The sequence below is a fragment of the Ranitomeya variabilis genome, chromosome 7 (assembly GCF_051348905.1).
Source record: "Ranitomeya variabilis isolate aRanVar5 chromosome 7, aRanVar5.hap1, whole genome shotgun sequence".
NCBI lineage: Eukaryota > Metazoa > Chordata > Amphibia > Anura > Dendrobatidae > Ranitomeya > Ranitomeya variabilis.
This window is the reverse complement of record NC_135238.1, coordinates 60,597,125-60,622,908: the sequence shown is the minus strand read 5'-3', so window position 1 is coordinate 60,622,908 and position 25,784 is coordinate 60,597,125. Positions and strand designations below refer to the sequence as shown.

The following is a 25,784-nucleotide window of genomic DNA, read 5'->3' as shown; positions in this document are numbered from 1 at the left end:
ATTATAAAGTTATCTTGTGACTTTGCACTAGGGATCGGTATTTTCAGAAAGAAGATGACTCCTTTAACTGCAGTTTGCTAAAAAACAAAGAAAAACCTTACATAATATTCCCGAGTCTACTGCGGTGTCTCTGCTAATGTGGTCTCTGATATTGGCCACAGCGGGGACGTCACGTCAAGAGCACACAGTGCTTGTGTAGATGGAACGCCCCTCTCAATCGATGAGCTGACGGATTTGTGGCCTTGCTGTTGTAGTTATGGCAGTGCTACAGACATTACCTGATCACGGGAGCAGCGGTAGACCCGAGGATGGTGAGGAAAGTGTTTTATTTTGTTTTTTTTATTTCCCTTACCTCCAATTGCACGCTGTGCCCAGGGACCGGTATTTTATGAAAGGGGACAACACCTTTAATGGTGGTTAAAGTGGTCACGTAAAACTGCGTAGCACCACCGTGATTACTTTACCAAATATCCAAACCTATGGGGTTTATGGTCCCAAATCACACAGAGCTTTGAGTATGACTAAACTATTTGTATACCTTTGTCCTGGATCTTGGAATATGTTCACACTGTACACAACATTGAAAGAGCCAAAAAGAAACTGCCATGGAAATCTGCAGCACAAATTGACATTTTATGATTCAAAATCTGCCTTCAACACATATTTTATACACTACAGATGGACGACTTTACCGCATCTCATCTGCTCTGCTGTTCCTGTAATCCAGATGGAATATCTGCAGCATAGTTGTCCTATTAGGGCTAAGAGTATGTTCTCATTCAGACGTCCGTGGTGTATGTCAATATGATAGCTGTTTTTTTTGCTTTGTTTTTTTTTTTTTGTGTGCCTGTGCAAAAGGCACAGATAATTGTTTTTTGTTTTTTTTTGTTTTGTTTTCCAGCAGCATGGATTACAAGGGTCAATACAAGTTTATGCGTCTGTGAAAAATGCGTACAGCACACGGATAGCTTCAGTGTACCACCCATGTGCTGTCTGTATTTATCATGGCAAAGTATAGCAAAAGCTTCACATTTTATCCATCCGGCATCTGGGAAAATACTGATGACACTGAGGGTAACAGTGGGTGAGCAGACCGGCGCGCTGATGGTAGCAGCAGACCGGCGCGCTGATGGTAGCAGCAGACCGGCGCGCTGAAGGTAGCAGCAGACCGGCGCGCTGATGGTAGCAGCAGATATGCGGACCATACACATTGACCCAAAATACTGATGACACTGAGGGTAAGAGCTAGTGAGCAGACCGGCGTGCTGATGGTAGGAGCAGACCGGCGCGCTGATGGTAGGAGTAGATATGCGGACCATACACATTGATCCAAAATACTGATGACCCGGTACCATTTTTTTAATGTGTTTAAATATGGACATGAGAATGAGGCCTTAGACAGTAATTTTCCATTCTATTTTTTGGCTATCATGATATAACATTATTTTAACACCTTTCCCCTGATTTGAACCTATTTCCTTTTTTCCCACATGGTGGCAGCATTGTTAATCCTAGTTTTTTTTATGTGACCCCGTGTACGTCTGGCACTAATTGTTCTGTCTCCACGATCTGCTCCTAGGCAATTATTTCGCACACTGTCCTTGCCGAACTGGAAAAGAGATTACAAATGGTTCCTTTCAAACCTCCTAAAGTTGGTAAGGATTCAAGAACCAGTTGGCTTCTGTCAGCCATCTCTTAAAATCTGTAACTGGCTTCTGTAAAATAAACAGCATTTTTAATAACCACGCTCAGGAAGGTTTTAGAAAACCATTAAGGATATTTATAGGGTAGTAATGCCATTTTCTCAAAAGGAAGAATGTTCTCAACTATTTTAGTAATAAGCTGCTGCTTAAATTATTTTGTTGGCAGTTTACTTGTAATAGGATGATTGCCTGCATGTAAAACACCTTTAATATAACATGTTAAATGTTTTACACATTTTTGTAATAAAATGTTGAGGAAATATTTTAAAGTGGGAATCCAAACTTGTGATAAATGGAATGTTTCTTCAGAAAATTGGGAATAATTAAAATCGGGTTTTTATGTTAAATGTATTTATTTAGCATTCCATAAAATAAAGTTAGGTTTAATAAAGTTGCAGGCTGCAATCTTCATTCCTTTATTTATTCTCAAACCCCCTTTGATATGCATTTTTCCCCTACGCCTCAATGGGGGACACAGGACCATGGGTGTTATGCTGCTGCCACTAGGACACTAAGTTAACACATAAAGAACAGCTCCTCCCCTGCAGTATACACCCTCCTGCTGGGTCTAAGTGAACCAGTTCTTGCTTAGTGTCTGTAGGAGGCAATTGGGTCTGCTTTCAGACACCACCGTTTTTATTTTCATTTTTATTATTATTCTATTTTTTCCCTTAACGGAGCGAATGGGGGCGACGGACCCTTTCTAGGTTCCGATCTCCCTCGAACCACCAACAGGCAAGAACGTGGAGCGTTCCTCCCGTATCCTTTCCTGCAACGTTGGATGCCAGCCCTGAGCTCACCTTACGGGCGACGGTTCCCTCGCGTTCCGACCTCCCCCCTCCATAGCAGGCGACCACATGGCGTAGCCCTCTATCTACCTCTACTGGAGCCAGGTGCATAGCCGGACATATGTATGGCGTCCGTGCAGCCCCCCTCTGCATCACCACTGATATAGCGGATGACGCAAGGCGGCAGAAGCTCTCCACCCCCTCCCTGACTATGGCGACGGTGGATTGAGCAGCGGCCCACCGCATCTACCGTGAGTACACTGCGGGGGCCAAGGCGCTGGGGGGGTCCTGGTCCCCGGGGTATAGAAGGTCCGCACCTCTAGGGCATAAAGCCCAGGTCCGTGTATTGAATCTCACAGGAGGAGCGCCGCTCAGCATGGCAAAAGGGTTAGAATCGTTCCGAGACCCCTCCTCTAATCAGGGCACTCCTACGGACGACGCTACCGATCCTCAAAACCACTCGTACTCTAGGGGTCGTACCTTGCCAAGGGGCTCTCGCCCTTCCAGAAAAAGGACTCAAGCCATAACCCCAGACCATCACCGGGATTCGGGTTCTGAGTGCTCCATTTCTCGCTCCCCTTCCATTGGGGCTAGCAGAGCACCTGTTTTAAAGGACGATTCTGACACGTTCCTAGATCAGGAATTTTATCACGAGCAGGAGACTCTCGACTCTCTGAGGCAGTGAATAAGGCTTTGAAACTTGAGGAGGAACCTTTATCTAAAACGGATCATGCCGTGTCCTTTAAGAGGACCAAGCGAGCTCACAAGGTATTCGCTACTCATCCTGAATTTAAGGAAATCGTTGAAACTCACAGGATCCGTCCCGATAAACGATGCACAGGGCAGAAGCCCATGGAATCAAAATATCCCTTTGCCCAGGATCTAAGAAAAGATTGGTCTCAATCTCCCCCAGTAGATCCTCCGGTATCACGCCTGGCTACTAAATCTATCTTATCCTCTTCGGAGGGCGCCTCTATTAAAAACCCAACCGATCGTCAGATCGACAATATGGCGCATTCAGCCTTTGAAGCCTCAGCAGCTGCACTCTTCCCATCTTTTGCTGCTACGTGGGTGGCTAAGGCTATGACCCACTGGGCTGAGGTCTTGTCTGCAGAGGGGCTAGATACTGATTCCCCCCCCCCCGAGATAGCAGACCTCGCTACTCAGATAGCCAGAGCCGGAGATTTTGTAGTTACCGCGTCCCTGGACGCTGCTAACTGTGCTTCGCAAGCAGCAACAAACGCCATCACCATCCAGAGGTTCTTATGGCTCAGGGACTGGCGTGTGGATTCGGCTTCCAAAAAGTCATTGACTTCTCTTTCATATCAGAGCGGTCGCCTTTTTGGCAAAAAGCTTGACCAATTAATTTCCGATTCCACTGGAGGGGGAAGAGTAAATTTCTTCCACAACAGAGACCCTTTTGCCCTTTCGGAACCAGCAGCAGTAGGCTCGGTCCCGATTTTTTATTTCTTTTTTCTTTTTTTGCTTCAACTCAAATTGCCGAATCGCACAGACCTGTTGTCCCAGGGCCCCATTAGCCACAAGAACTCCGAGGCCCTGTGTTTGACGGCATGGCCGTTGGGTCCTGGGTGCTGACACAAGCTGGCTTCTCTCAAAGTCATTTCTACCATGATCAGTGCTAGAAAGCCTACGTCTATGCGTATATATCATCGCATTTGGAAGACCACCTTCTCTTGGTGCAAGGACCGAGGACGCTCTCCTCTTGAATTTTCCATTCCTTCCATCCTCGAATTCCTTCAGTCGGGTTTGGACTTAGGTCTCGCCCTTAGTTCTCTCAAAGGGCAGATTTCAGCTTTGTCAGTCCTGTTCCAACGTAAAATTGCAAACAGATTACAGGTGAAGACGTTCATTCAGGGAGTCTCCCATGTGGTGCCGCCCTATAAGATGCCGTTGGAACCATGGGACCTTAATTTGGTCCTCGGAGTCTTGCAGGAGGCTCCTTTTGAACCTGTGCAGGACCTTTCCCTGTCTTTTCTGTCATGGAAAGTTGCGTTCCTGGTTGCGGTCACGTCCATCCGACGAGTCTCAGAAGTGGCGGCTTTGTCTTGCCTAGTTCCTTTCCTCATTTTTCATCAAGATAAGGTGGTTTTGAGAACATCCCCGTCTTTTCTGCTGAAAGTTGTCTCATCTTTCCACCTCAATGAGGAAATTGTCTTGCCTTCACTTTGCCCGGCACCAGTACATCGCACCAAGAAGGCTCTTCACACACTGGACTTGGTGAGAGCCCTTAGGAGATACGTCTCGAGGATGGCGTCTTTCCGCAGGTCAGATGCCCCGTTTGTGCTCCCGGAAGGGCCAAGGAAAGTTCTAGCCGCTTCCATAGCTACGATAGCCAAGTGGATTCGCTCAGCTATCCAGGAGTCCTACCGAGTCAGAGGTCACTCCGTCCCAGCAGGGACTAAGGCTCATTCTACTCAGTCAGTGGGTGCGTCTTGGGCCATCCGGCACCAAGCATCGGCAACACAAGTCTGCAGAGCTGCGACTTGGTCCAGCCTGCATACGTTTACGAAACATTACCATGTCTATTCTCAGGCCTCGGCTGATGCGTCTGTCGGCAGACGAATTTTGCAGGCGGCAGTGCCGCATCTGTGACTTGTGGGTACGAGGAGCAATTGCAGTGGATTGTTTCCCACCCAGGGACTGCTTTAGGACATCCCATGGTCCTGTGTCCCCCAATGAGGCGTAGGAGAAATAGGGATTTTTGTGTACTCACCGTAAAATCCTTTTCTCCGAGCCAAGCATTGGGGTACACAGCACCCACCCTGTTAGCCTATTGGCTTTGGTTTTTTCTGTGTTGACTTGGTTTTGACATAGTCATTCTTGTTAATTGTTAAGCTCCTACTGCTTTGTTACCGAACTGGTTCACTTAGAGCCAGCAGGAGGGTGTATACTGTAGGGGAGGAGCTATTCTTATGTGTTTACTTGGTGCCCTCCTAGTGGCAGCAGCATAACACCCATGGTCCTGTCCCCCCCCCCCAATGATTGGCTCGGAGAAAAGGATTTTACGATGAGTACACAAAAATCCCTATTTTGCAGCAGGGTCCAAATTTCACATTTTTCTCTTGCGAGAGTGTCGCTACCGGTAATACAGGCTGGATGTAAGGTCTGTGTGCATCCAAAGTGCTGATGATTTTACTAGCTGTCCTCTTTAGTGCAAATTTATTTATGGAGTGATTTATCCTTCTACAGCTTATCTTCTCTCCCTTTTGTTAACATGCTGAGGAGTGTGATTTCCTCCTCTTTCCTCCCACAGAATCTGACTTGTTTTCTCCTTTGTGTACCCACACCCTGCAGATCGTTGTGTGTCCTCTCTCGTCCTATAGCATGTGTAATCTGCTTTTTCCTGAATTCTTGCCTCTCTCCATACTCTTCTAACCTCCTTCACTGCCTTCTGGCATCTCTAACGCTGAGCAAAGGGAGGGAAAAGTAGAGCAAGCCAGGAGCAGTGTGTAGTCAAATCTGTCACAAGCAGCTGGACAACTAGCTAGGTGAAGGAATAGCACATGCTCAACAGCAGTAAATTGGTGGCAATTTTAAGGGAAAAAAATTATCCTTTAGAATGAAATTATAAAAATTTCACAGGGTTTCATAGCATTTAATAAACATATTTATACTGTAATTTTATGAGATTTATGTACAGTACACTCCAAAAACTAAAGAACACTGATTTCACTGACTAATTCTAATCTTCCACATTTAATAATGTTGTTCTCCTTCCGGCAGAGAGTGCTGAAGATTTTCCAAGTTACGATACCAACGTCAGACAACTTCATGAAGCTGGATATGACGCCTATATCACAGGACTGTGCTTCATTTCCATGGCAGACTATCTAGGTAATTTTTGCTGAAATGTTTTTTCCCCAGATGCTGTGCTTGCCCTTGTTGTTAGACTAGATCTTTAACCTGTGGGTGTTTTATTTATTTTTTTATTCTGCCTTTAGGTTCATTTTTGAATCCACCACAAACTCATGTCACAGTTCAGTCCGATGTGATCAGCCCATTCTTTAACAAGTAAGTCATTTACCGCGGACCCTGTTATGTCTTAAGCGTAGGGTGGGAGCGGCAGCTGCATGGTCCTCGGAGATTGTCTGTTCTGCTTTGTATCCTGGAGGCTGAATTTCCCTGTAACTGGAGCTAATGTACCAGCCCAAGTTACAGGGGAAATCTGTAATATGTTCAAATACCCTCCAAGTTAATGGGTCAAAGTATTAACATGGTAGAACCTTATTTTACTTGTGCATCTACCACTGCTTGATTTGTCCTCTTATGACTAGTTATTGGCATTTCTTCATTATCTGGAGCAGGGAAAATCACCACATTGAAGATCACAAATGAGCAGAATTGGAACTTCATCTTTCTATACACATTAGGGTTAATTTGTGCAAATCTGCCGGTATTGATGGACTCAGCCGCCTATCTAATGAGTATGGGGGTCTGCCGACTCTTCCCTAACAGTTCTACACAATCCTTTTATTTCTGCAGTAAAGAAGCAGCTACTAGAATGCACATGAATGTAGTGGGGTAGTTCGGACACATCGCTGTTGACGATGTTTTGGAATCTTTAGGGAGCATTCCAGTCTTTCTGGAGCCTCTACCGATCACCACAGCAGGACACTTTTATCCCTGCTCGAATGGAGTGTTTGAGGGCCACTCCTTTCATTCTCTATGGGACTACCGGAGTGCTGTGCTCCTTCTATGGCACTCCCAACAGGAATGAACGGAGAGATGTTCGCGTGTGTGCACTGCTGCTTCATTCTACAAGATAAAAGCAGTTAGATACCACCGATCGAGACGTCATCACCTGCCTTGTGGTTTGGTGGTAACGTTTGTCTATTGGAACCTCCCTTTAAGTGATGGACCCAACTGGAACCTGTAATGGTGACAATGTTTGCCTTTCCAAACACCTATGCTGCTATTTCTGTAATGGCTTTTTGATTTGAGGACAATACTCCATAAAAAAAAAAGTTTTAAAGACTATTATCAGTAGAATATAGGGAGCTTCATATTCCCTGAGCTGCAGTTGTCTTTCCATTAGCGAAAAAAAAATATTTTTTTAATTTTAGTACAGGTCACTTTAGGTGATGTCTACTCTTGCAGGGGTTAATTTATCACAGTCATTTAAAAAGAATGTAAAAGCCCTGAATGCATAGCCCTTGGTTCCTGCAGAGCTGTGCGCAGATTTAGAGGCTGATCTGACCAGGAGGTGCCTCGGGTGTATGATTTTCAGCTGTCGGAAGCCCCTTAGCTGCCCGTTTCTTAGCTGTTGGCGAGGCGGAGGGAAGCTCGCAGAAGCTGAGGGATGCATTTGTATGGTGATAAATTTTCCCTCCCACTGGGTCACTGAGTGCTGAAATGATTATGGAGGCCACAATTTGAGTTATGCGTGAAATAAATGTTTTCGCGTTCATAGCAAGTCTTTGGCCCCAGAGAGGTTGGTTTAACTGCTTCCTCGTAAATTAGTGTGGAGTCCGTATAGGAGATCCACACAAGCGCCATACAAAGGGTTAGTGTGCGACGTGTTGCTTTTGGACCCCGTCTGTGTTTATTAGATAGATGGCCGGCCCATAAAGACAGCGTGACTTTGATTCTGTAGACTTGAAATAACACTGGCCAGGAAGAGATAACAAACCTGCACATTTGTAACAAATTTTTGGTTAAATACCAAAGTATTGATTTATTTTGAGTAGGAAACTGTGCAAATGTTGTTCTGAAAAGACGTTTTTATTTTTCTTTCAAAAACCACAGTGTAAATGTTCTTAAGGATTACAGCGTTCGCTACGGTTCAAGTGACCCTATACCTTTCCCTTATGGTTCTCCAAATCCCCCGTCACATGTACGTTTTTGTTTTTTCCAATCACATCCGTTTTCTCCGTGTGAAGTTGGGCTATGTTCACATTGCCTTCTTGGAAACTGTTCAGCATAGATATTCATAAGGTATACACCTGAAAGTGGGCACCACCTGGGTGGCTACCTTAGCATCCTTCCATGATAGTGGCGTACTCCACAGTATATGTTTATACACAGTGGCCTTGTGCTTGGGATTGTTAGCTGTTTAAAGGAATTTTCTGCATTGAACTTCTGTTTTTGCAGTCACCTTTTTTGACTGCACACTGCTGAATCCTGATATTGTGCAATATGCACATTGTCAGGATTCTCCTTCAATGGCAGTTGGAGCGGTCGTCACTGCCAGTATTCTATGTAGATATTATGGATTTGTGTGGACTTTGAGGCAGAATAGCACACATTCTGGAATCTACTTGAAAATTCAGGTCATATAGTAATTTTTTTCTCTTTTTTTTTTTTTTTTTTTTTTATGTCTGACTTTTTGTATTGTTTTGTATTTTTTTTTTCTAACACCATTCATTTTGTCATCTATAAATTTATGAGTGGGAATGACCCAACTTCAGATTATGATTTATCGGATTTGCCAATGTGTCATTGCTGAAATATAAATCAACTTTCCATGCTCTGATTTAATGTTAAGCTCGTGGGACCCATTGGTTTTGCTTATACACAGTAGGTGATCCGAAAAGCAGAGCTGCAGTGCAAAGTATAGATTAGGGGACGGCAAGTGATTGCGCTTTTCACCTTTGAGACACGTTCATGACTTTGTGGGGGTTTTTTTTTTTTGCTCGCCATCTAAGCATGTCATATTGGTTATTTATCAATCAAGAGGGACAGTAGCACTGCTCTTGTGAGTAGATGCACGTCCCTTTAGGAACTCACGTCATGGGTCTATTTGGGTATTGGCAGTCTCGGGAGTCATTTTACAATTTTAACTTTTTTTTTATTTTTACAGTTGTAAATTTTCTCCTCTGATTGCGTTTCTAACAGTAGTCATTTATACCACTGATAGTCGACGTACTGACTTTTGGAAACCTTTTTAATTTGTTTCTTTTCTGATGTCACTCTTCCAGGCTGTTTTTGATGAGAATTACTGACATTCCATACCTCAATCTGGACGGTCCAGACTGTAAGTAATTTGATGAGGACATCTTCGGCCTCTTGTGTTCTATGTACACAAGAATTATTAGCGATGCATTATTTATCAGATGTACAGTGCAGGAACAGCTGCCAGTTGTAATATATTTGGCAATTGTCATCTAAACTTGCATAAACAGATGGGGAAGATCAGTAACTGCTGCATTACTAAATATTAGAGCAGTCTGTGTATAGTGACATTTTACTGATCAGATGATGTAATGGTGATTAACTGAAAAATCTAAACATATTTTTCAGGTTTTGACATCCACACGCTCACTCTAAAGTACCATTCTGGTGTATTTTTAGCTTTATTTTCACACCGTGTAGGTGATTGTGTTGTATGTTCCTGTGTAGCAAAATACTTACTGGTGGCTGCCGTCTATTGGTGCCACTGCAAAACCACTCTTTTACCCTTCGCCATGACAGCACCCACTGGAGAGATAGGGATCCGCCCCAAGGAACAGGAAACCTACAGAGACATAAAAGGGGGCGGTCCCCCTCTCCTCCTCAGTTTAGGTTTCCTGTTCCCAGGGGACAGGATCTCTGAAGACTACAGAAATCATACCTGGGCTAGGAGCATCCGCCTGTGCGGTTTCTGCGCGAACGGCAGGGGATGCAGTCCAGATGCAGCGTCGGGGGAGATTCCGTTAGACGGCTCCCCCCTCGTCTGGCCGGCATGTGGGATGGCTGAGTCCGGGAGAGATGACGCCGATTCCACAGGAGCAGCGCTGCAGAGGTGCGGCTTGAAACAGGCTCCAGACGCGGACCACCAGGTAAAAGGGTCCGGGATCTGCGGCACAGCTGCAGCGGCAGCCGGTACACCGCTCCATAGCGCAGGCCGGGATAATGGCGGCCGCACATGCGTGGAGCGGTGTAAGAATCCCCAGAATGACCCGGAAGTAGAGGAGCACTTCCGGGTCACTCACACAGCGGTGGAGGGAAAAGCGCGGTTTCGCGCATGCGCAGTGCACCGCTGCAGAGAAAAAAAAAAAAAAAAAAAAAGTTTACTGACCGGATCCTGGCCTATAAAAAGGGGGAAGTTGCAAACGCACAGGCGATGCAACATGTCGTCCCCAGGCAAGACTGTGGACCCAGCAGGTGAGCCAGCCAGCAGAAGGTCCTCAGATGCCAGCCACAGGAGTGAGACCAAGGATTCAAGATCCAGAAAGTCGCAGCCTCCTATTTCGGTACTGTACAGCTTCACTGGGTGAGTGTGATTTCCCCTCTGCCTATAAAGCTGACACCCTTTTCCACAAATGTCTTCTTCTCCCAGGCCAAAAAGAGACAGAAATCTAAGCACAAGCAATGTGCGTTATGTGACGAGCCTCTCCCAGATTCCCACCCCAAAAAACTCTGCAATCAGTGTATGGCGGAAACAATGCAGAGTCCATCTATGTCGGTCACAGATATACGGGCCATAATTAGAGAGGAATTACAGGCCATCTCACAAGCCAGTACCCCCCCTAAAAAATCCGGGAAAGAAAAGGCTATATCCAGCTCTGAGTCCGAGGAGGAAGGCGTTATCCACTCAGACTCCTCGCAGGCGTCATCCTCTTCCTCAACACATTCCGACATTGAGGGTCGAGCTTGTTTTCCTCTTGATGGGGTGGACAACCTAGTAAAGTCCATCAGGAATACTATAGGTTGTGAGGATACAAAAGACGACCAAACTGCACAAGACATCATGTTTGCAGGGTTGGCGGAGAGGAAGAGAAGAGCATTCCCAGTAATTCCTGCGGTTAAGGCTCTGATAAAGAGGGAGTGGGAGAAACAGGACCAGAGAGGTTTCCTCCCGTCAGCCTCCAAAAGGAAGTACCCCTTTAATGATGAGGAGTTAATTTCATGGACTAAAATCCCTAAGGTGGACGCTGCAGTCGCCTCCACCTCAAAACAGTCAGCCCTACCAGTCGAGGATGCGGGCCTACTTTCTGATCCTTTAGATCGGAAGGCAGAATCGTCACTGAAACGATCATGGGAGGCTTCCACGGGCATATTTAAGCCATCAATTGCCAGCACGTGCACAGCTAGATCCATGCTTGTGTGGATTGATCAGCTGGATCAACAAATCGAACAGGGGGTCTCCAGACAAAAATTGCGGGATGCGATACCACAAAAGAGAGGAAAAAAGCCTTCCCTGACCCCTCAATTCCTTTCTATAGGAAGACCTTTAGGAAGAGGCCGTTCGGGAAAAGAACACAAAATGAAAGATCGTCACGATGGGCCACAAGAGAGGGAAAACAGGGTGGCACTATGTTCAAAGGCCCCCCTTCCGTAGAGACAACAAATTTTGAAACACCAGACACCCCAGTAGGGGGCAGGTTAAAATTTTTCTTTCCCCAATGGCGAAAAATCACGTCAAGTTCCTGGGTGCTAAATATTATTAAGGAAGGAATGAAAATAGAATTCCTCCAAATTCCCCATGATTCCTTTATTTTAACAGCCCTTTCCTCACCAGTGCAACAGAAGGCCCTTGAACTGGAAATTAGAAGTCTTATAGTTAAAAATGTTTTAGTTAGGGTGCCAAAGGGACAAGAGGGTAAAGGGTTCTACTCTCCGTTATTTTTAATCCCTAAACCCGATGGTTCATTTCGAACAATTATAAATCTTAAAAAACTCAATACGTTTATTAAAAATTATACGTTTAAAATGGAGTCTATTAGATCGGCCATTAAACTCCTTTTTCCAAATTGTAGAATGGGCGGCATTGATTTAAAAGATGCCTACTACCATCTCCCTATCCATAGTAGGTATCAAAAATACTTAAGAGTGGCAGTAACTCTTGAGGGGGAGATTTATCATTTCCAGTATACAGCCATGCCCTTCGGTCTCTCCACGGCACCCAGGATCTTCACGAAGGTAATGTTAGAAGTAATGGCCTACCTTCGCCAGAGAGACACATTAATCATTCCCTACTTAGATGATTTTTTAGTTGTAGGAAACTCATCCCTTCAGTGTGCGGAACGATTAGCTGACACTGTCTCGTCCTTAGAAAGCCTGGGCTGGATCGTCAACTATAAAAAATCCAGACTCACCCCACTTTCTCTTCAGACATTTTTGGGATTTAGTCTAGATTCCATAAAGCAAAAATGTCTACTTCCCCAAGAAAAAATATCTCTTATAGAGGGTAAAGTTGTGGCGGCCATTCACAAACCTCAAATGTCCCTGAGAGCAGGAATGTCCTTGCTAGGATCCCTCTCCTCCTGTACTCCAGCCGTTCAGTGGGCACAACTTCATACCCGAACATTACAACATCAGATACTTCGGGAACAGAGAAAATTTCTGGGGCACCTTGAATCGAAAATAACTTTATCCGAGAAAGTCTTATCCTCCTTAGAATGGTGGCTAAATAAAGACAACCTAGCGGGGGGTGTCCCTTGGGTAATATCACCATCCCACACGATAACTACGGACGCTAGTCCCCACGGGTGGGGCGCACACATGGGAGATAGATTCTGCCAGGGAACCTGGGATAAGAATGAGGATTTATATTCATCAAACCTAAAAGAATTGAATGCGGTAAACTATGCACTGCGTCAATTTCTCCCACAGCTACGAGGAAGCCACGTCCGAATCTGTTCAGACAACACTACGACAGTGGCGTATTTAAACAAACAAGGCGGCACAAGATCAGACGCTCTAATGTCTTCCGCAAACAGTACCTTAATCCTGGCCGAAAAGCATCTGTTGTCCCTCTCGGCAGTCCACATCAAAGGAGAGGACAATCAACAAGCGGACTTCCTAAGTCGACACACTCTTCATCAAGGAGAATGGTGTCTCAATCCTCACATTTTCCACAAGATAACATTGTTATGGGGCAAACCCCAAATAGACCTGTTCGCTACAAAACAAAACAAACAAGTCCAGAAATTCGCATCTCGGTCCCGTGCAGATCACCCGGACATTCTAGATGCTCTTCAAACACCCTGGCAATTCAAGCTGGCGTATGCTTTCCCTCCGATAATTCTGCTTCCACAAGTAATACGGAAAATCAGGGAAGAGCAGGCCAGGATAATACTAATAGCGCCATTCTGGCCCAAGAGACCATGGTTCTCGTGCCTGCGGTCGATGTCGGTGACGGATCCTTGGGTCCTTCCCTCAATCCCAAACCTTCTCTCCCAGGGACCTTTCTTCCACCCTCAGGTGGACAGCCTCCACCTGACGGCCTGGAATTTGAAAGGCAGATATTAAATTCCAGGGGGTTTTCAAAAGGCCTAATTGATACACTCCTGCTTAGCAGGAAACCATCTACAACAAAAATTTACACCAAAGTATGGAAGAAGTTTCTTCAGTTCCATACTAGTTCAAACCCCTCTGAAGTCCCAATAAAATCTATACTAGAATTTCTACAGAAAGGGAAAGAGTTAGGTCTGTCAGTTAACACACTAAAGGTCCAGGTGTCCGCTCTGGGTGCCCTCTATGGCCATAATATTGCTGGTAATAAATGGGTATCCCGCTTCATCACGGCCTGTGAACGAGTTACTCCTGTCCACATACCTAGAGTAGCTCCGTGGGATCTAAATCTAGTCTTAGACTCTCTAACAGAATCCCCATTTGAGCCTATAGACACAGCATCTTTAAAACACTTGTCGTTAAAAACAGCCTTCTTAGTAGCCTTAACATCGGCTAGAAGAGTCAGCGACATTCAGGCCTTGTCGATAGATCAACCTTACCTTCTCACATTTCATGACAGACTAATCTTAAAACCGGACCCCCTATACCTTCCTAAGGTAGCAGGGAAGTTCCACAGGTCACAGGAGATACATCTTCCTACTTTCTTTAAAGATCCCTCTACTCCTGAAGAACAAAAATTCCATACTCTAGACGTCAGGAGAGTAGTTTTGCAATATATTGAGAAAACTAGTAGTTGGAGGCAGAGTAGGGCTCTGTTCATATCCTTCCAGGGCAAAAAGAAAGGATATGGAGTCACAAGAGCAACATTATCCAGGTGGATAAGAGACGCTATCCGGTTGGCCTATTCCATGAAAAACGAAGAACCTCCGGAGGGCATCAAAGCACATTCCACCAGAGCCATGGCTTCTTCCTGGGCCGAAAAAGGGAACGTGCCAATCGAAGATATATGTAAGGCTGCAACTTGGTTGGCTCCTTCCACTTTCTATAATCACTACAGGCTCGACCTGTCTTCTGACTCTGACCTACACTTTGGCAGGACTATCCTCAGCACGGTGGTCCCCCCCTAGGTGTTGGTCTCTGGAAATCTCTCCAGTGGGTGCTGTCATGGCGAAGGGTAAATAGCCGGATTACTTACGGTAATGCTCTTTTAATGAGTCCATGACAGCACCCAGTCACATCCCTCCCTAATAAAAGCCAATGTAATTACTTCTATGAAGTTTATATTCTGATGATACATTGTGATGATTGACTAACACTGGCGGTCCTCCGGGTACTCTGAAATTAAACTGAGGAGGAGAGGGGGACCGCCCCCTTTTATGTCTCTGTAGGTTTCCTGTTCCTTGGGGCGGATCCCTATCTCTCCAGTGGGTGCTGTCATGGACTCATTAAAAGAGCATTACCGTAAGTAATCCGGCTATTTGTCCATCTTGTGGCTGAGGCTGTAACTGGTTGGACGTCAGAGATGACAGACACTATCACTCTCAATACGTCTAAGATCCTCGTTCTGAGTGCCATAGACTTACATTGAGAAGTGACTTCCTCTCCACGCAGCAAACACTGCAGTGATCCAGCTAGTCACACAGCTGCTCACAAAGTGCAAAAGAAGACCAGAGAGGCACTGGGAACAGCAGAAGACTGCAGCCGATAAGTATTTTCCTACACACTGGGAGCATACATTACTGATACCTATTTGGTGTTGAAATAAAAAATACGCCATGGTGCAGGAATGTCAAACTCAAATACACAGAGGGCCAAAATTAAAAACTTGGACAAAGTCACGGGCCAACCTTGATATTTAATGAAACAATGTCTACAATAGAGGAAGTTTTTCCTTATAAACAAATATAAGTACGTCATATGTTCTGAAGGGGTTAAAGGTGTTATCTGGTCTAAAAGAACAAATCTGCAGCCACTCTGTGTGGCTGCAGACTTGTTGATTTTCCCAATTCATGCACATAGCTCTGTGATGATTCTCCGGTGTCAGCATGCATGTATTATGCAAACTCCTGGCCAGAACCTAACTAGACTGTTTTTGGCATGCTCCCTATTAGTATCTTGCATGAGGACCGAAACCATCTAGACAGGTTCGGCCAGGCATTTGCATATCGCATAATTGCAGTCACGTGACCGCTGTTGCCAACGCTAACAGCGGAGAATCCTTACAGCGAGCAGTGTGCGCTGGGAGGATTCACAAGTCTGCAGTCACATGCAGTGAGTGCTGACTTGTCATTTTAAACCGGACAACTCCTTTAATGAATCTCAATATGACTGTGGCACTGCAGTGTAGTTGATATGGTGTCTCCCTAGTACAACACCAGGGAAATGTCACTACCCCTTCAGGTACACATTTCCACCCTCACTATTTGCTGCAGGGGTGAGTGACCTGAGCACTACATTCAGGCACTTTATGCAGGACCCCATTCCTACTGAAGTGTGCTTTACTGCAGAACATGTGTATGGGAGACTGGGGGTGGAAGTTAGTGGAAATTAGCAGTTTTTAATCTTAAATTATTTCCGCACATCCTCTTAAAGGGAACCTGTCAGCAGGACTGTGCACAGTAACCTACAGACAGTGTCAGGTTGGCGCCGTTATACTGATTACAATGATACATGTGTTTATGAAATCTGTCTTGTGGTTATTGTGTAATTTTTATTTTAAGTGTTGAGTTAACGATATGCTCATGCTCCGGGGCGGCCTGTGGGGGGTCTTCATGTGGTGCTCTGATTAGGTATTCATAATGAAGACTGCTGACAGGTCATTGATCCCTCACTCTTCTGCCCCCTAATTTACATAATCGCACGCACTGCTCAAAGAAATAAAGTGAACACTAAAATCCCACATCCTAGATATCATTGAATTAAATATTCCAAATGTAAATGTTTATTCATTACATAGTGGAATGTGTTGAGTAAAACCTAAAAAATGATCGCCGTAAATCACAACTAATATCCCACGGAGGTCTGGAGTTGGAATCATGCTCAAAATCAAAATGGAAAATGAAGTTGCAGGCTGATCCAACTTCAGTGGAAATGCCTCAAGACAAGGAAATGATGCTCAGTAGTGTGTGTGGCCTCCATGTGCCTGTATATGACCTCCCTACAACGCCTGGGCATGCTCCTGATGAGGCGGCGGATGTGCTCCTGAGGGATCTCCTCCCAAACCTGTACTAAAGCATCCGCCAACTCCTGTACAGTCTGTGGTACAACGTGACATTGGTGGATGGTGTGAGACATGATGTCCCAGATGTGTTCAATCGGATTCCGGTCTGGGGAACCGGCGGGCCAGTCCATTGCTTCAATGCCTTCATCTTGCAGGAACTGCTGACACACTCCAGCCACATGAGGTCTGGCATTGTCCTGCATTAGGAGGAACCCAGGGCCAACCGCACCAACATATGGTCTCACAAGGGGTCTGAGGATCTCATCTCGGTACCTAATGGCAGTCAGGCTACCTCTGGCGAGCACATGGAGGGCTGTGCGGCCCTCCAAAGAAATGCCACCCCACTCCATTACTGACCCACTGCCAAACGGGTCATGCTGGCAGCAGATCGCTCTCCATGGCATCTCCAGACTGTCACGTCTGTCACATGTGCTCAGTGTGAACCTGCTTTCATCTGTGAAGAGCACAGGGCGCCAGTGACAAATTTGCCAATCCTGGTGTTCTGTGACAAATGCCAAGCGTCCTGCACGGTGTTGGGCTGTGAGCACAACTCCCATCTGTGGACGTCGGGCACTCAGACATCCTCATGGAGTCGGTTTCTAACCGTTTGTGCAGACACATGCAATTTTGTGGCCTGATGGAGGTCATTTTGCAGGGCTCTGTCAGTGCTCCTCCTGTTCCTCCTTGCACAAAGGCTGAGGTAGCGGTCGTGCTGCTGGGTTGTTGCCCTCCTACGGCCTCCTCCACGTCTCCTGGTTACACACACATTATATACACGATAATGCGCCTCCCTTCAGAAGGGGATTTTTTGTTAAATGATGTGTGTGTATATAAATAGTATTCATTATGTAAATTAGAGGGCAGGGATCAGTGAACTGTCCGAAGCCATACTGATGAATACCTAATCAGAGCACCACATGAAGACCCCCCACAGGGGGGATCCATCCAGACTGTTGCCGCTGTGGGACATGTATAACTCCATGACACTAGGTGCAAACGCAATATGAACTTAGTAAGTCAATGAACTGTAAAATGTCAAGTGATGACAAGTAGCAGCTAGTGAGGGACCACACCTCAGCGTTCTTCATAAAAAAAAGTCTGCAGGAGACAACAAGCCGAGAAAAGATGGTATCTGAACATCAATGCAGTATAAGACCTCCGGGCTGACTCTGTATCCAGCACTTGACTGATGATCACTCGGTTGCTCTTCCTCTAAGTGACAACTGCTTTCTACTTTTTGCAGATGATCTAGAATTCTGATGGCAAAAGACTTATAATTAGCGTAATTGTATCTGCAATCTCCAACATGTGACTCTCCAGCTGTTTTGGACTACAACTCCCAGCATGGCAAGACCTCGAGAATCTGGAGTGCCACAAGTTGGAGACTGCAGGTTTGTTTGTCAGGCTTAAAAAAAAAAAAAAAAAAAAAAGTTTGGAGATTTCCCATCTGCAAATTATGGAAAATGTACAAGATTGCAGCACCCATTTAAGCAGTGTATTACAGAAGCAACTAAGTGGGTGAGATTTAACCAAATCTAATCCACACACTGTGGGGGGGGGGAAGAATCCACAGCAGGTAGTGACCTGTGCTGTGTGTTTTAACCCTTTCCCTGCTAAAGACATGCATCATATGTCCTTGCAGGGTGACTTACATCCTGGCTACTAATGGTCATGTGTCCTGTAGCAGTGATCTAGACCCGTTTTGTGGAGATTTTGAAGCTGGGATTCTAAAATTCCAAAACTGCTGCTGTCACGGTGACCCAGCCCAAGATATAATGGGTTAAAGCAGTGTTTCCCAAACTCCAGTCCTCACGGACCCCAACAGGTCATGTTTTCAGGATTTCTATAGTGCTGCACAAGTGAGAGAACTTCTGTGCAATACTAAGGAAATCCTGAAATCATGACCTGTTGGGGTCCGTGAGGACTGGAGTTTGGGAAGCACTGGGTTAAAGCGAGAGCTGCAGGTGTCTACAGCTGTCATTCCCGACTCACATTAAAACCCGGGATGTCGCAGGCTGGGTCTCGAATACTCCTTTTGAGACTGAGAATGAGCTGAAGCTGCAATCCAGGTGGAGATAAAGCTTATTAAAATACCAGCACTTCCTGACTTCACCCAGTGTGAAGGAAAGGAGGGCTGCAGGATAGTGGACAGGCTGCAGCAGGATTGGAGAGAAGATGCGAGTGATCTCTTCCTGGCCCTCTATAAGAATGTGTTTATCACAGCAGAAAAGTAAAAAATGTAAAGGAGCTCTTCCCCCTACCCCCCTTTTTTTCCCCTCCCCCAGTCTTTTGTTATTGGGGATAAATACCTACACATTTGGTATCTCTGCATCTGTAATAAATTGAACTATAAATGTTTCTTATTCCCTATATTTGAAATAAAGATCAAAATTGCTTCTTTTTTGATGATCGCATCACTGGGTCCAGAGGAGGAAGCACTGTCAGTGATACTTTTGGTATCCATGTCTATAATGACCCAAACTGTAAAATGAGAAATGAGCATGTTGTATACCATAAGTAGAATCTTAACAAACACTGGAAGTAAACTGTATTGCAGTTCTATGATAATTTTGCTTAAAAACATTGAATAATAAAATGATCAAGTCTTATAAAGCCCAAATTGGAACCAATAAATATTACATGCACAAAATGAGCCCTTGCACAGCTCTGTCAACAGCAATAAATTCATGGCTCTAACATTATGGAGACACAAAAAAAAACCACAAATTTTTCGAGGGAGTGTTGGATTTTATTGTTAAAGAAAAAAATAAAGTAATGCAATATACTTAATGTCTAATATGACTAGTGATGAGTGATCATGCTCGGGCGCTAATTGAGTGTCTTTGGCGTGCTCAAAAAATATATTCGAGTCTCCACAGCTGTATGTCTAGGGGGTGTTCAACAGCCACAATACATGCAGGCATTACCTCTCTGTTAGGGAATCTCTGCATGTGTTGCGGCTGTCGAACAGCTGTGAGACATGCAGCCGCAGGGACTCAAAACTATTTCTTGAGCACGCCAAAGACCCTCAGTTAGCACCCAAGCATGCTTAGATAACACCTTATCCCTGCACATTCACTCATCACTACCAATAACCCAAAGTAAAAAATGGGTGTTTATCCCAACATAAAATAAAATCATATAAATTTTGTGTCTCATTAATCGTTCTGACCCACGGAATAACGTTAAAGAAGTTGTTTGGTCTAAAACTACTAGTCTGCATTGATTCTGTGACTGCAGACTTGTGAATCCTCACATCTCGTGCGCTGTGAGGATTCTCCGGCTCCGGAAACAGTGGGCACAATTAATGCGTTGTGAGGGTTTACAAATCTGCAGTCAGTGACTTGTAGCCTAAGGCCGGACATCCCTTTTTAGTATGTTTCCTATATCACATAGTCAGCATAAATAAAAAAAAATCCTGATTGGAAAAAAATAGCAACTTTCACTTTTTTTAATTCTACCCCACATTAATTTCTTAAAGTCACTTTTACGGTCAAAATGGTCACTACATCACTTGATAAATGTTTCCAAAGTGGGTTGACATCTGGGGTTTTTTCTCTGTACTAATACCTCCAGGCCTCTACAAATGCAATATACTGTAACAGGAACCAATTCCAGCAAACTTTGAGTTCCAAATGGTGCTCCCTCCCTTCTGAGCCCGGCCGTGGGCCGAAATATTAGTATAAGATGACAGTGTATTTAAATCCTTTAAAAGGAAAACCACCCATCAAATTTTTACTCAGTTTCTTCCATTAGTCCTTTTGAAAATTTATGGTAAAAAGTGATGAGTGAACGTGCTCAGATAAAGTGTTATCTGAGTATGCTTGAGTGCTAAGAATGTCTTCAGCGTGCTCAAAAAATATGTTCAAGTCCTCGCGGCTGCATGTCTCGCGGCAGTCGACAGCCGCAGCGTATGCAGGGATTGAATGCTAGGAAATCCCTGCATGTGTTGCGGACGTCACTGAGAAGAGCAGATCTGCGCTGAATCACGGAGAAGGCGGCGATGGGCGAGTTTATTAACACATACATATCTGCACAGATTTATTTAAAAAAAAAATCTTTGTGGGAGGGCTTCCATAACTTTAAGCACTATGGAACATGAAAAACCCATCTCCAAACCAAGGGCAAGCAAAGGAATTCCTAAGTTGTTGGTCTGTAAAGTGACACATGCAAAATTTTAATTTGTCAGCGTAAAACCATTTTTTTTTTTTTTTTGTCTTTCCAGTTTTGATGATTTTAAGATATATAAAATGTAGGCCTAGATAGAATGCATGGACTCTGCACATGTTACAGCACGCCTCCCTAAAATAAAAGTTTATCTGTCTTCTGTTTGGGCCACACTTTTAGCCACTGATATCAAGTTGTATGTATTAAAAAAATAAATACATTTGAATGCAAAATTTCTTGAAAGTGCCTGCATGTATAAAGTTTGGGTTGGCATTTTGACAATGAGCAGAATGTATGCTTTAAGAAAATATATAGATATTGTCAGCGAATATCAGTTTATTATTTGGAACGTTAGGTTTTATTTGTACAAATCAAAAGTGCAATAATTGTCCTGGCTATCAGAATGTCAAAATGTGGAGAACCCCCTGGCAGTGAAAGTGTTAAATCTGCAGTGAGCCCATTTATGTGGCATAGTTTCACACCCAGTTTCACACTTGGCTATTAATGGGGTGAGGTCCTTTAGCAAGACTGTGACAAATCCACAGCTGACGCATGCAAATGTTCCTGCAAATACACAGAAAATTTGTACTTGTGAACATAAAGTTAAGGCCCTATACACATTAGACTGTTAGTTTAGCACGCCGATATTGACCGATTCAGCCAACTGCCTACTTTTTTGGGGGGCGCTAGACCAACTGATGGTTGGGAATGATGTCGAACAGACTTGTCTGATTGCAGAATGTCATGTCGCACTGTTCTCCTGGAGATAAGCCGCCGGCCGATGTTTACTCATAGGGAACACAGGTTAGTGCAGCTCAACAAGTGCTCCTGTGTTTGGGAGAGCAGCAGAGATGCTCAAGCATCGTTTGGCCAATGGCCATCTCATGTGTCTGGCCAGCTTTAGTTCTTCACCAGTTGGGAGAACGAAGGCCTCCTCTATAGATCTTAGTTTTATGGCCAACTCTTCACTGATTTCAGGAAAAAAGCAACGGCTTTGAATTAACATTACAGTAATTCAATAGGGTATCAAGCATAAATGTGTATAAAATAATAATACCCCTTTTAATATTCTTAAAAAAACACTCCCCCCTCCCTAAACCTGCGTATACATCTTAGTGGTGTCAGTCGCCTTCTCCAGGATCCAGCGCCACTTCTCTTCTCACTGACATCACCGCTCTTCGGGCTCTCCGGCCACGCTGTGCACTGGGTGGGCCGAAAGTGGACATCCAGGTCACACACAGAACAGAGAATGATCTGGGGAGTCTGATGAATTTAGGGAAAAAAACATTCATGGGACGGTTTCTTTAATGATGGACTTTAGAAGTCTAAAGTAACTGTATGTAATGGTACTATCCCCTTGATTTTTTTGGTAATTCTGTTCTTAATCAGTTTAATAATTTCTTCATTTCTAATAAATTGCTCTTCTAGAAGGTCAAAAGTTCCTCAATTCCTTGTCGGACCCTTACTACTTTCCATGAAGTTCTTTTTTGGCATTGGTTACGGCCCAGGAATTACATCATGCATTCCATGTCTTCATCCTTCATTACGCACAATCATCATGGCTATAATTTTAGAAGTTTGTGTAATTCCTCCAACATAAATGTAACAACTGGAGCCAGAAATACAATGTCTTATTTTAAACTTTTACTAACGGAAAACCAGGTTTGAATCAAGGTTGTGACACTGGGGTAAATGGGATTTGTTGGAAGTGATCTTGGGTTCCATGTTCGTAAGGGGGTTGTCCAGTCAGAAGGTATCTCTGATAGATGGGTCGTCAATATCTGCTTGGTAGGTGAAGATGCCTACTCACTAGCCCAAGCAATCAGCTATTGTACGCTCCTGATGTGGCCGGATGTACCCTGTACTGCAAATTTCCAATCGATAGGTTCTGAACCTGGCAATGAGTGTGGCTCATTGCGGGTGCAGAGACTGAACGGTTATTGATTAGCTATACACAAGATGGATATTCAATATCTTTGACTGGACATCCACTTTCAAGCAGATCTGTTTCCAGCTTTTGCAGCAGAAACCTCATAAATTAATTCATGGATCTTGGACCTGATGAGATTGGTGACCTGCATTTAAAAAACATCATGTCAGAATGGCAGTTTAGTTTAATCCAGATAATTAAAATGAGAAATTTTAGTCCATTGTGTTCAGTCTCTTCCCAAACAGCCTGATTGACAGCTGCAGCTTGTACTAGGCAGTGTGTGATTTCAGCAGCAGGGAAGGGGACAAGGAGGAGCTGTCAGGATAGGTAGGTGAGCAGAGATTATAGAACTTGTCTGAACCCAAAATCCACTGTGTTAAGCTAATCTGTGCTGTATTGTGATATACAACACCGCTATTAATTTATTTTGCCAGAGCGTCGCACCTCTCCACATCACATGCACAGTGGTGATAGAGCTTCACGTGTCCCCAGATCACATCCACAGTGGTGACAGGGCTTCACATGTCTCCTCATCACATCCACAGTGGTGACAGGACTTCACGTGTCTCCACATCACATAAACAGTGGTGGCAGGACTTCACATGTCTCCACATCACATCCACAGTGGTGGCAGGTCTTCACATGTCTCCACATCACATCCACATTACTGACAGGGCTTCACATGTCTCCACATCACATAAACAGTGGTGGCAGGACTTCACATGTCTCCACATCACATCCACAGTGGTGGCAGGTCTTCACATGTCTCCACATCACATCCACATTACTGACAGGGCTTCACATGTCTCCACATCACATAAACAGTGGTGGCAGGACTTCACATGTCTCCACATCACATCCACAGTGGTGGCAGGTCTTCACATGTCTCCACATCACATCCACATTACTGACAGGGCTTCACGTGTCCCCAGATCACATCCACAGTGGTGGCAGGACTTCACATGTCTCCACATCACATCCACAGTGGTGACAGGGCTTCACATGTCTCCACATCACATAAACAGTGGTGGCAGGACTTCACATGTCTCCACATCACATCCACAGTGGTGGCAGGACTTCACATGTCTCCACATCACATCCACATTACGGACAGGGCTTCACATGTCTCCACATCACATCCACAGTGGTGACAGGACTTCACGTGTCTCCACATCACATCCACAGTGGTGACAGGACTTCACGTGTCTCCACATCACATCCACAGTGGTGGCAGGACTTCACATGTCTCCACAGCACATCCACAGTGGTGACAGGGCTCCACATGTCTCCACAGCACATCCACAGTGGTGACAGGGCTTCACATGTCTCCACATCACATCCACAGTGGTGGCAGGACTTCACATGTCTCCACAGCACATCCACAGTGGTGACAGGGCTCCACATGTCTCCACAGCACATCCACAGTGGTGACAGGGCTTCACATGTCTCCACATCACATCCACAGTGGTGGCAGGGCTTCACATGTCTCCACATCACATCCACATTACTGACAGGGCTTCACATGTCTCCACATCACATCCACAATGGTGACAGGGCTCCACGTGTCTCCACATCACATCCACATTACTGACAGGGCTTCACATGTCTCCACATCACATCCACAGTGGTGACAGGGCTTCACATGTCTCCACATCACATCCACAGTGGTGGCAGGACTTCACATGTCTCCACATCACATCCACAGTGGTGACAGGGCTCCACGTGTCTCCACATCACATCCACATTACTGACAGGGCTCCACATGTCTCCACATCACATCCACAGTGGTGGCCAGGGTGGATAAAAATCAATGTTTTTTAAAAAAAATCAAAAAAATCGGATTTTTTTGATTTAAATCGGATTTTTTTGATTTAAATCGGATTTTTTTCAATAAACTGCTTTTTGAGGAAAATATTTTACCATCCAAAGGTTCTTCCATCATGAGATAAAGCTGAGTTGTTTAACTCAGTAGAATAAAGGCTGTATATGTGTAACATTCACAATGCCATGCTCTTCCAGAGGTTTCTGTAGGATTAGTGGGCAGTTTCTCTCCTATATTATCACAGACGCTCGCTTTACTTACGCAGTTCTCAAAACTGAATTTGACTCCGCAGAGGTCCCAGCCTCTTCTTCATGGCAAAAATGTTACAACATGAACAGAGTTGAGAAAAAGACCTTAATCCTATTGTTCTACAAACCTATGAATACAGAATCAACCCCTTCAGTGCCAAGTCCAAGAAGTTAGACAATATGTTTCTGATTGTTTGGAGTGGAATAGATCTGCACAACACAAGAAGAATGTGAATCTAAGTGTTTTGAGGAGGAAGGGCAAGCAGACAAAAAAATGAAAGTGAAGCTTTGAGCACAATACTGCAGCATAGCCACAGACAGACAAGTCTGGATCTGTTTGTGTGTACGATCTGAGGTTTATTACATTCTTTCCTTATAATGGCAGCAGGCCGTAAAAGAGACCCAGTTTGGGAATATTTTAATGAAGCTCCTTCGCCTATCGGTAAGGCAGGCATGCGTGCAAAATGCAAACGATGCAACAAAGAGATGCAAGGCCTGGTGGTGTGAATGAGGCAACATCATGAGAAGTGCGGTGATGAAGATGACCAAAGAAACACTTCACTATCAACATCTTCATTTCCCTTCTGGTTGCAGTTTTCATAATGTGATTTCAAACGGCAAACAAGTCCTTGGATATCCTTTTGACAGTATTTGCACTTTGCTCTTGCACCTTTCTTTCCAAGATCTGCTGCTGGCATCTCAACAAAATGAACCCAAATAGGGTCTCTCTTACGACCTGCCATGGCTCACACAGATCACTTATGAAGTTTGATTGTTACTACAGCCAAGTACTGCTGACTATCCAACAAGTTTGGGCATGTCAACTGAAT

General features: G+C 44.7%; 2 protein-coding genes across 3 annotated transcripts in view; both read left to right on the top strand.

Annotated features, from left to right (window-relative positions):
- Window positions 1-25,784, top strand: part of PARN (poly(A)-specific ribonuclease) — a 128,574-nt gene that overhangs the window by 47,188 nt on the left and 55,602 nt on the right. For both annotated transcript variants that reach the window (XM_077275170.1, XM_077275169.1), the window contains exons 16-19: window positions 1,580-1,655; window positions 6,236-6,346; window positions 6,454-6,523; window positions 9,430-9,485. In XM_077275170.1, coding sequence (XP_077131285.1) covers window positions 1,580-1,655; window positions 6,236-6,346; window positions 6,454-6,523; window positions 9,430-9,485 — 313 coding nt within the window. The remainder of the gene's footprint in view (window positions 1-1,579; window positions 1,656-6,235; window positions 6,347-6,453; window positions 6,524-9,429; window positions 9,486-25,784) is intronic.
- Window positions 9,905-18,047, top strand: LOC143785080 (uncharacterized). Its single transcript, XM_077273752.1, has 3 exons — window positions 9,905-10,683; window positions 10,770-11,676; window positions 18,031-18,047. The coding sequence occupies exons 1-3, from the start codon at window positions 9,916-9,918 to the stop codon at window positions 18,045-18,047; spliced, it is 1,692 nt and encodes a 563-aa protein (XP_077129867.1). The 5' UTR covers window positions 9,905-9,915.